Source organism: Psammomys obesus, unplaced genomic scaffold (assembly GCF_907164565.1).
Source record: "Psammomys obesus unplaced genomic scaffold, mPsaObe1.curated_primary_1811, whole genome shotgun sequence".
Lineage (NCBI taxonomy): Eukaryota > Metazoa > Chordata > Mammalia > Rodentia > Muridae > Psammomys > Psammomys obesus.
The window spans coordinates 2,289,300-2,307,628 of NW_026596240.1; the positions used below are offsets into that span (position 1 = coordinate 2,289,300).

The 18,329-nt window shown below is 43.8% G+C and overlaps 1 protein-coding gene across 1 annotated transcript in view; it reads right to left on the bottom strand.

The window, feature by feature from the left end:
* The window catches only part of Dnah6 (dynein axonemal heavy chain 6), a 200,961-nt gene that overhangs the window by 114,078 nt on the left and 68,554 nt on the right, over nucleotides 1-18,329 (bottom strand). The window contains exons 24-31 of the mRNA XM_055596419.1: nucleotides 17,618-17,782; nucleotides 17,429-17,539; nucleotides 13,762-13,887; nucleotides 13,520-13,675; nucleotides 12,617-12,778; nucleotides 6,615-6,752; nucleotides 2,995-3,162; nucleotides 822-970 (exon numbers count right to left, since the gene is read on the bottom strand). Of these exons, the coding sequence (XP_055452394.1) occupies nucleotides 822-970; nucleotides 2,995-3,162; nucleotides 6,615-6,752; nucleotides 12,617-12,778; nucleotides 13,520-13,675; nucleotides 13,762-13,887; nucleotides 17,429-17,539; nucleotides 17,618-17,782 (1,175 nt within the window). The remainder of the gene's footprint in view (nucleotides 1-821; nucleotides 971-2,994; nucleotides 3,163-6,614; nucleotides 6,753-12,616; nucleotides 12,779-13,519; nucleotides 13,676-13,761; nucleotides 13,888-17,428; nucleotides 17,540-17,617; nucleotides 17,783-18,329) is intronic.

The following is an 18,329-nucleotide window of genomic DNA, read 5'->3' on the forward strand; positions in this document are numbered from 1 at the left end:
ATCTTCTTTTTTCAAAATTTTCCGTATTTATTTATTTACTTTATGTATGAGTGCTCTATCTGCATGTACACTTGCATGCCAGAAGAGGGCATCAGATCCCAGGATAGATGGCTGTGAGTCACTACGTGGGTGCTGGGAATTGAACTCAGGACCTCTGGAAGGGCAGGCAGTTAACTGCTGAGCCATCTCTCCAGCCCAGCAAATGTTCTTAACTACTAACTCATCTCTCCAGATGCAGTAACAGCTTTTGTTCTCTGAAACCCGGTGCACTTGAGGAGTTCTGGAGAGTACAGGTTAGTTAGAGTCCACAGTATAGACTTACACTGGGTCACCGGAGTGACAAAGGAGGATTCTCACAACAGCAGCAGCCCATGTTATTACACTTGATCTCCATCACACATGGCTCTCAAAGCCTCTGAGTCACCCATTTAAAGTTGATTATGAGTTTCACTCTCGTCTACCTCTCTCTAGCACCTCCCCCGTCTGTGTGTCTCTGTCTGTCTGTCTCTCTCCCCACTCTGTGTGTGTGTTTCCGTGTGACCACATGTGCATGGGGACCAGAGGACAACCCTGAGTGTCATTACTCAGGAGCCACCCACCTTGTTTTTTGAGTTAGGGTCTCTCACTGGCCTGCAGCTTACCAGGTCAGGTGCACTGGCTGGCCAGTGAGCACCAGCGGTTTGCCTGCGGCCGCCTCCTCAGCACTGCGATTGTAAGCATGCACAGCCATGCCTGGCTTTTTATGTGCTCTCTGAGGATGGGCCTTACATTCTCATGGCCAGCACTTTACTGACTGGGCTAACTCTCCTTGGGTTTCTTACCCAGCCATGACCAGCACCGACTTGACGGCTCTCATGCCAAAGTCATAGTGATCCTGCTGGGACAGCTGCTCGCTGCAGAGTTTGTACATCTGCGTCATCTTTCTGGCTAGTATTTTACTAGATTCAAATCCTTCAGAATACAGAATCACCTAGGAGAGAAGTGGGAGGTGGTGTTTCACATCGTCTTGCCTGCAACATATCAGCCTGATACAGACATACATCTACCCTAGGCATCACACCTTTACCCTGCTCAGTGAGGAGACAAAGATTCCAGCGAGTGGCAGTGATGTGACCAGCTACCCAACACTCCTGCTCCGATGTTCGGGTTTCATTCGGTGCACCTGCCATTCTAGTCTGCTGCCCAGCTTTGAAAGGTCAGAGGTAAACCGCCTTGCTTTCCCCACTTGGAATCTCCTGTGCTCTTATTGTGGAGCAAGGATATTTGTCACAGCTAAAAGCATTTGCTGATGAGAAGCCCTGACTATTCATCTGTGACAGTAATGGGAAACATGCCTACAAGACTGGACTTTGAAACTCCTCCAATTCAGGACTGAGTAACACAATAGGGCAAAGTGGGAGACATGAGCACATTGTTGAACCTGCCAGAGAGAGAAGGGAAGCAAAGGCATTACTCTTTTGAACTGTCCTCTGCTCTGCCATACCCACAGGAGATACAGGACTCCTCTGAATGCTTCAATGCTTCAAGCGTTATGCTAATTCAGGTTGAAATTTCTCTAGTGTTGGTCTAGTCTAGTGGTAATCAATTCCTTTTACTTCAGGTAGAAGATTCTTTAATAATTCAAAGGAATGTATTAGCTACAAGAGTCACGGGTGCTTTCTGAGAAATCCCATTCTGAAAGGGGAAGTGCCCATCGATGGGAAATGCTGCACAGAGCTCAAGGGAGCTTTCCGAGTTCTGAAAGGAAGCTCTGCATTTTAGTCATGGTGCCAGACAGCTGAGTCTCTGTGCAAACATTTGCTCATATCCTCGTGAGCTGTGTGTACTTTTACCTCCATTAAACATAGTTTGAGAATCGCATGCAAAACTTACACACATGGATTCTTAGCTGGGGTGAAAGAGCAAGAATGTTTAAATAAAAGGTCTCCTTGGTAGACAGAAACAATAAATAATCATGCTTAATTTATTACCAATTACTGGTTTTTACTTAAACTGTTACAGACTACAAATCATGATTAATACAGCTTTGACTGGACAGTACTTCCTTTTTTTCTGTTTCTGTTTTGTTTTGTTTTGAGATGGCCTCACTCTGTTACCCAAGCTGGTCTGAACTCACAGTAATCCTTCTGTCTTAGCCTTCTGAGTATTGGGATTACAGGCATGAGGCACCAGACTGGGCTTCCAATTATTCTTGACTTTAATTAAATTTATACCCAAAGTGAAATGAAGATAATGCTGTCTTTTTAGAACTAATCCCAACATTTTAACGCCTAGAGATGAACTGATTAAATCCTGGTAACTGAGCCAATTCACATACATTGATTCTTTCCATGTTTAGGAGTCTGTTCTACTCTATAAACTATTGAGGGCATTCTGGATATTTGCAGGAAGACTGAAAACTACACCAGCATGCAAAATGAAACATTCTCTGTTTACCTGAATTTACGCTCAGGGTGAGCAATAATGGGCAGCCATTGCTTGGATGCTTAGAAAGTAAGATGGTGAGAAAGTGAGATGGTGACAGTTGTCAGCCTGTCACACTCTAGGATCACCTGGGAAGAGCGGTGTCACTGAGGGATTGTCTGTACCAGGTCGGCCGGTGGTTATGTCTCCTGGGGGTTATCTTGATTGCTGAGGGTCAAGACCTGGCCATCACAGGCAGCACCATTCCCTGGGCTTAGGGTCTGGGCTACATAAGTGGCTAAGTGAGCTGAGTACAAATAAGCAGGTGTGCACTCATTTCTCTCTGTTCCTGACATGACTCACTGTTCTAACTTCCTGCTCCCTTTTCTTATCAGGTTTGATGAATGACAATCTGGAATTATGAGCTAGAATCAATCCTTTCTCTCCTAAATTGCTTTTAGTTGAGGCATTTTATATCACAGTAACAAAAAGGAAACTAGGAAATAAAAGAAGTTTCCATCTTGGCAGAATCAGATGGCAAATAAAACAAATCATGCTTCAAACCTTGCTTCATTATAGTCTGAAGCTCACCTCTGCAATCAGCGCGTAATTGGGAACCATCATAGCAAAGGGTCTGAACAGGGCTTTCAAGTTGTCTGGCAATTCCGTTCTGCCTGCATAGCCGGGATTCATGGTGATGAAAGCTGCACAGGTCATAACCAGCTTGATTTCCCGTCCCTCAAACATGAATCTGGAGAGCTGTTCACAGAGAAGGTATAAATGGGCAATCCTCTGAGTGCTTGCAAGTTCTTTCACACAAATCATCACTTGAATCAGAGAGGTAAGGAAAGGCGGAGGAGAGCACACTGAATCCTGCTGTGGGACTGAGGAAGCTTTCTCTTGATCTGCCTGTTTCCTGTCTCTTTGGAGTTCAGTGTTTACTGCTCCCTGCCTTGCCTTGCCCAAGTTGTGTGCTCCTTCCTGACCCAGACCTGAAAGCTTCCAGTCTTAACACCTGAGGGGCCTCTTCAGTGTACCTTTGACGTCATGGCCTTCTCCACGCCCACTTACTGCTTCTTCCCCTCCTCCCCTCCCCCCCGAAAATTCCAGTCTAGTTTTAATCTTTGAGTGGTGTGGCCTGTTTATCACAGCACTACTCCCTCACCTTCACTTAATAGTAGGTGACTGTTGAGTACTGTTGCAGGTTGAGGCCGTGGGTAAGCCAGGGTGACACAGTTGAAGGATGCTCATGCTTGAGTCCTCCTGTGTGTAGTCAGCCTTGGACGCTGTGACCATTCTGAGGCGAAAATGTGTGTGTGTGTGTGTGTGTGTGTGTGTGTGTGTGTGTGTGTGTGTGTGTAAAAGCCATGTTGGGCACATATAGGCTACTGGAGACCTGAAGAACGAGGAGGGGCATTTTAGGTTGATAATTGAGCAGCTTTTCTGGCAAGAGCAGCAAGCACAACAAAGAATACTACACATTCAGGGAACAGGCAGAAACCCTCTTTGCTAAAGAATAACAAAGTTGAGATGGCCTAGCTAGGCCTAGCACTGCAGACAGAGTGTGAAATTGTTAGTATTTTGGAACACAACCTGCTTCTGGGTTGCCCAGCAACCTATGATGTCATCATATGCCTCCAGCCAGGTGAACACACCTGGAAGGTGTGGTTTTCATGTCTCTTAAAAGGGCTGATTTGACATGTGGTCCCTCTCTTACTCTCTCTCTCTCTTATTCTTGCTCTTACTCTTACCTTACACCCTCTCTTCTCTCTCTCTTGGGGCACCCCTCCTTTCTCCTTCCCTTCCCCCCTCTCTTTCCCCACCATGCCCTGCTACCCACTTCCTCCATACCTCCCTAATAAACCTCTTGCAGAGAATACCAGTTGTCCCCCTGTATCATCTCTTTATGATTTTTAACAGAAATGTCTTCCACAGGCTCTTATGTTTGAACATTCACTTCCCAACTGGTGGTAGTGTTTCAGAAGGCTGTGGAAGTTTGACAAGGCAGTGCCTCATTAGAGGAAGTGAATCACTTGAGGTAGGCCTTGAGGTTTTGTAGTCTGCACTACTTCCTGTCTTCTCTCTATTTCCTGACTTCCCAGTTACCTCAAGCTCTTGCCGCTATGCCTTCATCACCAAGTCTTAGCCTCCAAGCCTTTACCTCCATCCCCTCCCTGCCATGATGGATTGTACAACCCCAAACTAACCCGTCTTCCCCAGTATTGCTCCTAGTCAGGCATTTTTCATGAGAAAATTCCAGTACACTGAGCTCTGACCACCAGGTGTCTTGCACGCTACATTAGAGTTTCTCCTTTGTCTCATGACTTGTGGAAAGTCAAGAAGACTTTAGAGTGTTGGGTAGAGGTAGCGATGGAGAGTTTGGGAAAACTACAGACTGGGGCATGTGTGAGAATTGTCACTGGGGAGACACGAGCCAGTGTCTGAGAATTATATGTGTGGTTGAAGAGTTCCCAGCAGACACCATTCATACCATCTAGTGACAGTTTAGATTTTGGGCTGATGGTAAAGAGAAAAAACTGCGATGAAGCCAAGGTTCTGAGTTGGGCCACTGGATGAAGTTGCTATACTAGGCCTGAGACTGTCAGGAAGACCCGTGTGGAGCTGAGCCCTGTGCCATTGCCTGGGAGGAAACTGGCGGGCAATCTGGCTGCTGCAGAATGCATACATGTGCTGGTCAAACTACACTTACATTTCAGTTTCTTCATTGGTTCTAGAGGATGGAGCCTGCTAGACTACCGGGCTTGCTTGCCCTCCAGCTGGGAATGCATCAACCTGCCTCTACTCTCTCTGGTTCCTGCCCACTTTGATCTCCAGATTTGCTCTCTGTGGGTTACTCAGCAAGATGGTAATGATTTGCAAATTCTGTGCGGAAATCTTTGCATTTAATCCACACCTTCACAGAGTAGATGGAAAGCAGGACAGAATGCAGATGGTAGGGGTCACTTGGATTCAGGTATGTATCCCAGTTCTGCGATGTCTCTAGAAATAATTTTTTACTTCTTTGAATTATCTTCACCTGTAACCATCTCTTTCACAAAGGTTAATGAAGATGCAAAGCATGCTAAGATTTGCTCTCTTAGCCACTCACTAAATGTCTAGTCTTAACTTTTTTTCTAGAATTCACTACTTTGCAGAGGTCATAAGAAATCCTTAACTTTTTTTCTGTTTGTTTTTAAAAAAAAAAACTTTTTAAATTAAAATATTCTGAACTGTTTTTTTCTGCATGGTTTGCCTCCTCAGTCATCATCCACAGGACTCTGCCAAGTCATAGAAATATGCAGGTACAAAGCCCATCTCCTATTTTGTGGAAAGGGACAGAGCCTGGGAGAGTGACCTCCTGGTGTGTCCACTTTGGACTTGATAACTCTTTACCAGCTCACCTTTCAATAGAAATTGACTCCCTGAGCCGAGGGGAGTCCAGAGCCCCCCAGCTTTGCCATATGACCATTACTGATGGAGGCAGAGGAACTTGAGTGTCTTCTGGAAGGGGCTGAGGGAGGAATTAAGGGACTTGTGGCAGTTAGATCCCTTGAGGGAATGAGGGAGATTCAAGTTTATGTTGTTTTTTGGTGACCAAACCTTGAAGGTCCCATCCTTCACAGCCATCACCTTCCAAATACAAACCCCTTCTTCAGGAATGGGGAAATGCTAAGTGGCAGGGTCACTCAGAATCTTCATTTAACCCTCAAGATTTTGGAGTTCGGTGAGCTCTGAGGAACTCGCTGGAAGAAGTGAGTTCCTTGGGATTCTCAGGTTTTCTCTCCTGTTTTCCCACCAACACACAGTTGACCCTGGAAGCCATGAAGAAAGCTGTGTGGCCCAGAAAAAGTGGCATTGAAGAAACAGAAGGTACGTAAATGTCTAAAGATAGTAGAAGAGAAGTGAGGAGAAAAGTGTGTGTGTGTGTGTGTGTGTGTGTGTGTGTGTTTATGCTTCTGTGTATAACTTGGGGGTGGAAAGAGGGTTTTCTGTTCCCAGCACTAGGTCTCATAGTGTCTGTATGTCCAGGACCTAGCACAGCATGTGTTTTTTCATTTTGTTTAGACCAGGACTTCATACACGCAAGGAAATGCTCTTACTGTGGTATTCACCAATTATACTGCAACTTTGTCCTTCCTAAGGCACTGCCTGCTGAATTAATGACCAGTGTGAGCACGCTACCCTGACAGCCAGCCACCCCGACCTCTTACCTTTGCGGCTTTGGCATTCCTAATAGTGATGAGTTGCTGGGCGATGACAGACAAGACTTCAATGTCAATTCGATTGAATTCATCAAAGCAGCACCAGGCCCCCGACTGTGCCAAGCCACTGAAGAAGCGCCCCATCATCTGCAATGCAAGCAAGGCTGTTCAGCGTCTCTGCATCGTCTCCCCTAATGTTTACAGCCTCGAGCAAAGACACTACAGGAAGCAGGGTGGTCACACTGTTGCCAATGGTATCCTAGTGATGGTAAGCACTGCATATCAAGAGCAAGCACATTTTGACAAGAGGGCATGTCTTTTTGCTTTCCTAAATGGTTTGAATCTGATTTTTCTCTTTAATAAAATGATAACCTGGAGCATATGTCCTTGGGGAATCTTTATTCATAACTTCCACTTAGCTCTGGTGAATATTTACAGGTTCTCAAAAAAACAAAAAATAAAAAAAACACATGGAAGGGACAAACCTGAGGGTTTTGAAGAAGCCCTGGGGAGTTTCACTGGCGGGAGCGCCCACTGTCTCTGAACGGCGCCCTCTGTGGCGGGCAGTGCCTGAGAACTCTGAGCGGAAGCACTGCTGCACTGGCAGGGGGTGAGGGGGTGGGGGGGTGGGGAGTAATTTACTTGTCCTTTTTTTTTTAATTTAAAAAGGTTTATTTTTATTTTACGTTTGAGCATTTTGCCTGCATGTATACATGTGTACCATGTCCATGAAGCCAAAAGGCGGCGTTGGATCCCCTGGAACTGAAGTTACAGTTCTGAGGCACCATGTAACCGCCAGGAACTGAACCTGGAAGTTGCAGGAGCTTCCAGTGCTCTTAACTGCAGAGCTGAGCCACCTTTCCTGCCCGTGCTGATTTATTCTATAGCAGAAGCCTAATGGGGCGGCGTAAGAAAAGCAGAGACAAGGAAAAAAAGAGGATCCCAGGTCTCTCGAGTCATTCACTGATACTCAGTAATAATAAAAGATGGTTCTATTCAGGAGTGAAAACAACTGAAATGTGAACACTTAGAAGGGAAATCCTCAGCTGTCATTTGACAAATGGTTGCGCCTCGTCCAGACCTCAAAGAGCCCAGCCCACACTCTGGGAAACAAGCTCCCCACATGGGCAACTTAGTCCTCTAGTCCCTCGCATGAACCAACAAGCCAACCAGAAGGCATTTGGATGGAGAATAACATTCAGAAAAAGAAAAAAAAAATAAGATGAATGAACCACCCTGCGGGAAATGAAGATCATTTAGGAGATGGACAAGCATTTGAAATGATTACAGTGGAATCCTCAGAGAGTTTTGGAAGAAATTTGCTCTATAATACAATAAGAAGCTTGACAGAGCTTCATCTTGAAAATTAATAATACTATCGCCAATATTAGAAAAATTAAACATGCTAAAAAACAGAATGGGTAAAACTAAAGCTCAAGCTGGCATCACGGAGCAAGGAACTTTCTCCTTAGCATTTGCCCGTCTTCTGGGGTACATGAAAACTTCCAAGCAATACTAATGTGTGGGCAATTTAAGAGAAGCACGAAAGAGTTCTTGATACAAGTTCTTTGCTAAAACATGTCTCCTATACATGTTTTATACAAAGTACATGCCTGTACAAATGACCCTCTAGTTCTGCCACTCTTGGCTGAGGACCGTAGGAGTTTGAAATTCAGCCCTCACGTGGGCCGTTTTATCAGTCCCAAGAGATGTTAAGATCATCCTGGCCTCAGATAGGTGCATGTTTTGTGCAGTTGTCTGCAGAGGCCAGAAGAGGGCATAGGATCCCCTGGAGCTGGATTTACAAGTGTTTGTGAACTTCCCCACATGGATTCTTGGAACTGAATTGAGTCCTCTGCCAAGAGTAGCATACACTCTTAACTACTGAGCCAGTTCCCTAGCCCCCTTTCAATGTAAGTGAAGAGGGCAAAGTCCAGAAGCCAGAGGTAGGCAGGAACGCATGCAAAATCAGACACAATTGCATTTATTCCTTTTCCCAACAAGGGAGAGCACAATTAGTGAGGAGAGCTCTGTGAGCTCTGAGGGAACCAGGGTAGTTGTGGGATGCAAGGCAAGCTCATTGTACCCAGATTTCAGCAAAGGTTCAACACACACACACACACACACACACACACACACACACACACACACACACACACTATTGAAAGATTCATTGATTTTTAAACATTTATTATTCTAGTTTATGTGCATGGTTGTTTTGCCTGCACGTGTGTCTGTGCAACATGTGTGAGTCTCACACCTACAGAGGCCAGAAGAAGCTGTCAGATCTCCTGAAACGGGAGTTACAAACGCCTGTGAGCCACCATGTGGGTGATGAAAATTGAACCTGTGTCCTCTGGAAAAGCAGCCTGTACTCTTACTCCCTGAGCCATTTCATGTGTGTGCACACGTGCCTCTCTGTAGGCGCACATGTGTGTGCAAGTGCCTGAGAAGGCCAGGGGAGGGCTCTGGACCCCTAGAGCTAGAGTTACAATGGTTGTGCGTGGGCCAATGTGGCTGCTGTGAACTGAACGCAGATCCTCTGCAAGAGCAGCAGGTCCTCTTAACTGCTGAGTCATCTCCTCTAGCTCCTGCCCTGTATAGCAACAAATCGCCATAAGCTGGCTGGCTCCAAGCAACAAACATATATATATATATATATATATATATATATATATATATAATGTTACAATTCTATGGGCTAGAAATCAGAAATCAAGGTGTTGACAAACCATGCTTACCCAGCAAAATATCTTCCTTACCCGTATTTGCAGGCAATCCTTACCATTTCATGGCTTGCATTGCATCCAATCTCTGCTTCTAGGGTGTCTTTTCACAGTTTTTTCTTTTATTTATGTTCCTTCTTAGGAGGGTGTCTGTCACTGGATTAGGTACGTTCAGTTTTACCATTATCTTATGGATTGGTAAAGATTCTATCCCTAAACCAGGTAGTCGGATGTTAGGACTTGACTCTCTTTTGAGTAATAAGCCACAAAGTGTTGAAAGGGGTGTTGGTAGAGAGCAGGGGCAATTCTGTGATGCATTGCATGATAGTAGCCGTCTAGGTAGCAGGCCAAAGGACAGCCTGCCTGAAGCTTTTCTGAAGATGCAGCAGCGACTGGGTTAGCTGGGAGAAGGGACTGTTCAGTCATGTTGTGGTTTAGATGGAGTGTTTATGTCTCTTGTCATAAACAACTACAGTCTGTTTTCCTTGTCTTACTCCATCATGGGCATTCAGTGTCTTGATGTTTATAATTTGTGAAATTGTGGTCAACTGAGAGAGAATCAAATAACTCATTTACTTTAATAAAAAATCTCTGGGCGATTCATACACACCCAAGTTTTGAAAACACAGTAATAGAGGAGGTAAAGATGATGCTTGGAATTCTCTCCTTTATAGGGCAGGGCATGTATTTTGCTGTGTTAATTCTTGTCTAAGGGTCTAACATGCCCTCAAATCCTGCAAACAGCAATCTTAGTGTGAGTATCGTATGAGGCACTGACATTTTATATTCAATTTCCAGAAAAAATAGAGACAAGTATTGAATAATATGCAAATGTCATAAACTGTGATAGGAAATGGAAGGTAGTGAGAGACTAAAGAATTAAAAAGTAGGGTTTTGTTTGTTTGTTTGTGGGGTTTTTTTTTTTGTTTGTTTTTTGTTTTTGGTTATCGGTATAAAGTTTAAAGCACAAGCCTGAACAATGGCCAGCCAGGTAGAGATATGTCCAGCCACTTGGGGAGAGGAACTAGCTTTACTGTATTCTTTTCCTGCCCACTAGAGATACAGTTGCTAGGAAACCAGCCCAGATGGCCAGGCCAGAACTGTTTATGGTCTTGGTGCCTAAAATAAATCAATCATTTCAAAAATCAATTTTCCTTGCCCAATCATGTAACACCAAGGCATGTAATCTGACACTTGTGATTTTTCCCTTTAAAAACCTTGTTTCTCTAGACAGCCCTGCTGCACTCCTCCTCTTCACCAAGGAGGTTGCTGTGACCCAGGCTCAAGCTTGTATTACATAAACCCTCATGTATTTGCAGTGGGGTTGATTCCTGGTGGTCTTTGGGGAGCTCACGAACTGGGCATAACAGTAGAAAGTTGGAAGACAGTATCTAAAAATGTCTTACTTAATGAATTGATAGTGTTCAAAGTTTCTAACAATAAAGAAATAAACATATATTTTTGTGATTTTAATAGCATCCATTAGAACAATAACAACAACAACAAAATCCAGCAGGGATCCTTGTAAGCCCAAAGGTGTCTTTCAGCGTGTCTGTAGGGCCAAAGCATTTTCATGATTATATTAAAGTGTTTTCTGATTTTTACTCAACTATCTGAAAAAAAAATTATTAAAATATTCTTCTGTTTTCGGGGAGTACATCTCTCTAAGAGAGAGTGGGTTTTCTTCAGATAGTTAAACTAAAATAAGGCTCACCATATTAAATACAAAGGAAAATATGAGAATGTAGTTGTCATCTATTTTGTCAATCATCAAAGATTTAAAAAGACATATATAAGCAGCCAGTAAGGATTTTGCCTATGAAGTTATTTTTCAAAAAGTGAATGTTTATGTTAACATTATTAGTATTTTAAGTCAAATAAATATATAACATTACCTGTAGTTTTTAACATATGAAATATCAATGGATACAATTTGTCTTGATCATTTTTAGAGTATAAAGAGGGACCTGACCAGATGTACTGAAAACCTTACCCTTAAGTCTTCCTCCTTCCTTGTACTTCATTTTCTTGAATGCTGCTTTGTTGGTATAACGTTCTTCTGGAATGTATACAATTTACCCTTGTTCATTCAAATGCTGATTTCTCTCCCCCACTATCTGGTTTCAAGCAGAACATTGCATTGTGATGTTTATTCTAAGCATCACCTGCCTCAAGTTTGTGTAAACACACCACCATCTGTTCTCTGTATTTTCAATAAAACAACCAGCCAGTGCTGAGCAATGGAGAGAATAGGGTGCGATATCCTGGTCCGGAGGGGAGGAGAAGGAAGTGACTCGGGGGAGTTGGAGAGCAGAGATAGGCAGGAGAGGACTTGGAACCACAAGGAGAGATGAACCGGACCTAAGATATAACTAAAAGCAAGTATAATGTGGGAAATCTGAATGGGAGGAAACTATGCAGGCTTGGAGGTTTAGGATGGAGTAATCATTGCTCAGCATTGTGCTCTAGGTTAATAAATCCTAGTCTCTGGGGGGTGATTTGGGTATACAGCCGGTTTGGGAATAGCCGCTGTTTAACTAAAAGATAAATAATAAATATTAATATTCAACAACATTGCTTGTATCTTTGGTGGTTTGGAAAATCCAATTTATCAGGCCAGTGTTTGTTTCAGTGGTGAGCTACACATTGGCCTTCATACTTCACCCTATTTATCAAAGTCTGTCCACTGCTCATCTTCTCTTGTAAAGTTAGTTTTTGTTCCTAAGTCATCCCTGTATGCATTCTAGTCTATATTACTTTTTACTCCACTTAATACATGTATATATTTTAAGAGATTACTTTATTATTTATTATTATTACATTATTGTTTACTTAGATTTACTTTATTATTTATGTGTCTGTTTCTGTGTGTGTGTGAATAAGCATGCAGTGTCCCTGGAAGCATGAAGAGGGCATCAGATATCCTGGAGCCGGAGTTATGTATGGTTATGAACCCACAGATTTGGGTGCTGGGAACGGAACTTAGGTTTTCTGAAGGAGCATCAAGCACTCTTAACTGCCTAGCCATCTTCCCAGCCCTATTCCCCATACATAGATTTTCTTTAATTTTTTTCACTCTTTGACAATTCTCCCTCACATTGACTTTGACCCAGATGACCCATCCCACCACATGTTGACTTGCTCTGTCCATTCACCCTACTTTAATACCACTTTCTTCTCTGTTCACTGCCACCTCAGTTTCTCCTCACTTTAAGACATGTTGCAAACAGAGAAAGCTGATGAAAATGTTTATGGCATGTATTCATATTAAAACTACAACTGCACCTTGTAGTCCAAACCGTCAGAGCAGTTGAAGACCACACACTGGATGGCAAGGGCTTTTGCTAGGTCTTTGGTGGTCTCTGTTTTCCCAGTGCCAGCAGGACCAGCAGGTGCACCTCCGAGGTCGAGCTGCAAAGCCCCCATGAGGCAAAGATAGCAGCGATCCTGAAGAAACCAAACAATTGTCATTATTTAAGGAAACTGACTTTAGTTACAAAATCATAGGTCTAATTCATTTATTTAATAGAAGTGTGTATAAGCTGGGTGTATTGGCACACATCTGTAATCCCAGCAAGTGGGGAGGCAGAGGCAGGAAGATCTCTGTGAGTTCGAGACCAACCTGGTCTACAAAGCAAGCCCAGGACAGCCAAGAGAAACACAGAGAAACCCCTGTCTCGAAACAAACAAACAAACAACAAACAAACAAACAAACAAACAAATAAATAAAGTGTGTGTGTGTGCTCGCTCATATGTTTTTGGGATGTGCAGGCAGGTCTGTGTATGTATGTCAGTGGTCAACAATGATCACACTGGTCTTCCTCAATCATTTTCACTGTATTTTTTGAGCCAGGGTCTTTCTGATTTGGTTAGGCTTGCTGGCCAGTGATCTGCAAGGATCTTCCTGTTTCTGCTCCCCTAACATGGTGATTACAGCACAGGCTCCCATGCCCAGCATCTTATATGGGCGCTAGGGATCCAAACTCAACTCTTCATGCCTGCATGCGTGGCAAACTCTTTCCAGAATGAAACATCTCCCTGGCCCTGAAAAATTCTAACTGAAATATACCCACAGACATGGACACAAAAATCAAATGATGCAAGTCTTTGCTTTATAAAGATGTAGTGATGATGGAAACGTTCAAGATTGTTCTGTGCCAGCGTGGACCCAAGTGATCAATAACATACTGTGAGAGGAGTGATGACCAGTCTCGGGCATGCTCCCAAATACTCGTAGCCATAGCTGTACTGAGAGAGTGCCATTCTAGCCACACAGTTGTCCAGGTCTATATCCCAATAATAGCGCAGCTGTCTCTGCCAGTCAAAGGAGTCTGATGTGGATACCTACAGCAGTGACAGAAATGATGGATGGGTTAGACACATGGAGTTTGCAGATTGCCATGTCATTTTTCCTTCAATGAGACACTTACCTTGGTTTGAACCAGCTCCGTAACTATATCTCTTGCATGCACATCGATGGTAATCAATGCTGTTATGATGTTTCTGTGTAATTTAGGAAGACTGCCTCGAACTAGTGCAGCCAGGGCATTTAGTCGCTACAAATGAAAGAAGAATTGTGGCAGCAAATTTTCAACATCGGCTTGCAATATTTATTTTTATTATTAAATTTATAGTAGATATATGTTAAAACCATAATTAGAAAACTTTATAATTATGTGATCAAATAATACAATGTTTATTTAATTCCCATAAGATTTTTATGAAGCATAGACTATCTGGACATCATTTTTGCATTTAAGCAAACTGATGATCAGAGAGGGTCAATAACTGGATGGCTGTCATACTGTTATGAAATAGCAAAACCAGGCCTGAGGAGACATTTGCTTCAGGACAGCCCCAGGACACGGTGAAGTCTCTAGGTTCTACCTAAAAATTTACCAGATATGATGGCACATGCCTTTAATCCCAGCATTAAAAGGCACGGGCAGGTGGATCTCTGTGAGTTTGGGGCTAGCCTGGTCTACATAAATTTCCAGGTCAGCTTGGTGATACTTCTTATTCACAGGTGTAGTTTTCTACTACTACAAGATTGCAGAGCATTTTAACTAGACCAATAACTAAGTAAATATAAATAATTTAGCTACTTTTCTTTGTTGTCTGGATTGTGTTTCAACTCTGTTAATTGTTTCCTTTGCTGGGAAAAGCTTTTTAGTTTGTTATAGTCCTATTGTCTGTTTTGCTTTTGCTGTCATGGCCAGAAAAATCAATGTGAAGGAAAATGTCACAGAACTTTACAGTTTTAGATCATGTGTTTAAATCCTTCCTGAATTTACTTTGGATTGACTTTTATATGTAGCATAAGATAACAATAAGAAAATACCAAATAATACAATTAAAAGATGGGAAAATGGCTTGAATAGTATTTTCCTAAAGAAGACATACCAATGTCCAATATCTTTATATCTATATTTATATTTATAGATTGGTATATATGATGCTGAATATCTCTAGTCATCAGGCACAGTATTATCAAAACGTTAATGTAAGAAAAACAAAATTATAAATATTTCAGACACACCTCACTCTTTATCTGAGACATTTCTCTTTTTGTGAAGAATGACTGCCAAGATTCATGGCTGCGCAAGATGCTAAAGGTGTCTTGGTTTGCTTTTCAGCGTGGGGGCAAAGGGTTTATTTCCTCTTACAAGTTACAGCCCATCATCCAGGGCAGCCAGGGCAGGAGCACGGGTGGGAACTGAAGCACAGGCCAGGGAAGAATGCTGCTTAATGGCTTGCTCTCCATTGCTTGCTCAGTTTGCTTTCTTAGGACCACTTGCCCAATGATTGCACCACCTATGGGCTGATCTGTCCCACATCAACCATTAATTAAAGAAAACGGCCCCTCAGACATGCTCACAGGTCAATCTTATAGAGGCAATTTCTCAACTTAAGCACCCTCTTCCAAGATGCCTCTAGCTCTCCAGTATATGTCAAGTTGACAACAATCAACCAACCAAAGGAAACACACAGACAGTGAGGGTTGAGGGCTTAGCCCCAAAGAAGACACTGATAACACCCTCTCTGAGGCACAAGGGGCATTAACACAAGAGGGAGCAGAAGCCTGCATGAGCCAGAAGACAGGGAGAAGGGCTGTGAAATGTTATATCCAGGGCATGGGCCAGCCGTTACATGATCTCATAGCAGCCGCAGTTGTCTGCGCTGGGCCTGCACAAGACCGGGCCTGCTAACAGGAGGTGCTCATCGGATGTGCCGCTCTTCGCTGAGCTACTGGTGACTAATGGAAGTTTAGAAGCTCAGTCATTGCCTTCAGAGTGTAACTAGTGGTGAGTATGCCAGGTTGCAGTGGACACTTGCAAACCTGTGGCCACACAAGTGGTCTTGGTTAAAATCAGCGGGTCACAAAACAAAATAAATAAACATGAGTGTGTGAAAGGGACCTCTAAAGAATATGATGGGGATAAAACAGTAATGGAGACATAAAAGAGGGTAGGAGTGAGAATAAATCGATTGTACTAGCACGTGTACGAAACTGTCAAAGAACAAAGAGTAAAAAAAACCACAATGTGATGTCACCCCAAACCCATTATCAAAAATAAAAAGATAACTACTAGTTAAAACAAAAATGGAGCTAGGTAAGACCTCTTGCACACTGCGGGCAGAGATAGGATGTTGGTACATATGGAGGGTACGTGGCATGGGGGTTCCCCAAAACAATTAAAAATGGAATAATCAGATACTCGAGGGTCCCCATTTCTGAGCATCTATACTAAAGAATTGAAATCAGAGTCTTAAGAGCATTGTCTGCCACAGTCAGCATGAAGAAATGACCTAAAAACCAGTCAGAGGGTGTGTGGAGAAAGAAAATGTGTCCTGCACATGTAATGGAGTAGCATTTAGCCTGAAAAGGCAGGAAATCCTCTCATAGGTGACAACATGATGAACCGGGTAGTCATTAGGTTAGATAAAATAGGTCGGTCGCAGGAGTAAGGTGTCTACAGTCATCAAAAGCATACATAAAAGAGCATCGACTGCCAGGGCTGGGGGTGAGGGAGGGGAGGGGTGCCGCTCTTCAGCAGACTGCTGTTTGCTGTAGAGTTAGGTCAGATGGATGGCTCTAGAGATCTGCTGCGTGGTGCTGTGCCTGTTGCTAGAAGCACTGCATTGCGCATTTATAAGCTTGGTTAAAACCGTGTGTCTATGCCTGTGTGTGAGGTCTTGCATGCACGTGGAAGCCAGGAGAGGACACAGAGTATCTCCCCCATTGCTTTCTGTTTTATTGCCTCGAGGCAGCGCCTCACTGAAACAGAAGCTTGCTGTGTACGCTCAGCTGGCTGGCTGACCAGCAAGCTCCTGGGATCCACTTATCTGTTCCTCACACCTCTGTGGTTTCAGGCCAGCATGACAATGCTGGCTTCCCTTAAGACTTTTTAATAAAAACACAAATTTCAGTGAGGGGCATCCTAGTTGTGATGATTCCCTTTCCATTGCTGTGAGAAAACGCCATTATCAAGGCAGCTTACGGAGGACGCATCTGTTTGGGCTTGCAGTTCAAGCGATAAGAGCACACGGTGGCGGAGCAGACATGCCTGGGGCAGGAAGCTGACGGCTCTCATCCTCAAAGCACAGGCACGAAGCAGAGATCACACTCGGAATAGCATGAGGCTTTGAAAGCTCAAAGCCCACCCGCCAATGACATTCTTCCTTCAACAAGGCCACTGCTTCTAAACCTTCCCAAACAATGCCACCAGCTGGGGACCAGCCATTCAACTAACAAAACTATGGGGGCCATCTCACTTGAACCAGCATATTAATCCAAGTAAACACAATTACATCTAAATATCTGAAAATCTTTATAAATAACTGTCAGTTTTTCCTCTTAAGTTGCTTAAGTTGCATTTATAGCTACAAATGCAAATACTAACTAAGTAAGCACCAAGGGAGTGCCACTAAGAAAACCAGAGCACAATGGCTTCAGTATGAGCTCCCAAGCTTTCGAAGTCATATCAGCACAACAGAACTTCTGAAATGACAAACTGAATTTGCATTAGTCGTGATAAACCACAGGGACCATCTCACATGGCAATATGCCCAGTGCCTACTTGATAAAGAACTTACCTCAAAATTGACTTTTTCAAAATTTTCCATGGCCTCCAAGTGATCCCTTTCACCCTCCAGACACTCAGTCAAATCCCGGCACCACATGATCTGAGAAATAGTCAGGATCACCTGCAACAGGCCTCTCCGTGAGCGTGTGCTGTGTGCACCAAGGCGGCTCCAGAAAGAGAAGCTGAACTAGGGTGCTACCTGGGAAGGGTGGCCGGCGATCACCCACTCGGCCCTGGATTTCCCCTGGTAGTCAGCGATGGCAGCTTTGCACAGGCGGCGGAGAGACGAGAACATGGCTTCCTCCACCTTCCCGAGCCACTCTTCCACGTTGCCTCTCGCCTTGAGGCCTTTCCCCAGGCCGACCTGTGAGGAAATGAGGATGAGAAGAAAGAGTCTTAGGTGGGAACAGTGAGCTGTCCACCTGTTGTATTTCTACAGCCACGCCTCCCCAGCCCAGCTCTGTAAACATGAGGCCTTTGGCATTGTGTCCCGGAACCTGCCCCCCACTGCTTTCTAGGAAAAACATATTCTTAGGCCCAGCTCCGTGGAGGACGATTCCCCGCAGGCTCCACGGCCTGAAGGAATTCAGTCTTCTCCCTTCCCATCGTGTCGCAGTCTGAACCTTACCCCCACCATTCCTGCACATCTTTTCTCATTAGTTCCGGTGGCCACATCCGAAAGGTTCAACCCACACCTTTTCAGCATCTCTTGCTTCTTTTTCTGACTTCCAATCATGTGGGTGTCTGCTCGTTTGGGATTCCCTGGGCCACTTTTTTCACCTTCCTTTGAAACTTCATGTTTCCTCAATGTTCTCTCATTAACCCTCTCATTTATTTCCTTCTGCATCAGCAATGATGCATGCATGTGGGCATGTGTATGTGTGTCTGCCTGTGTGCATGTACATGTATGT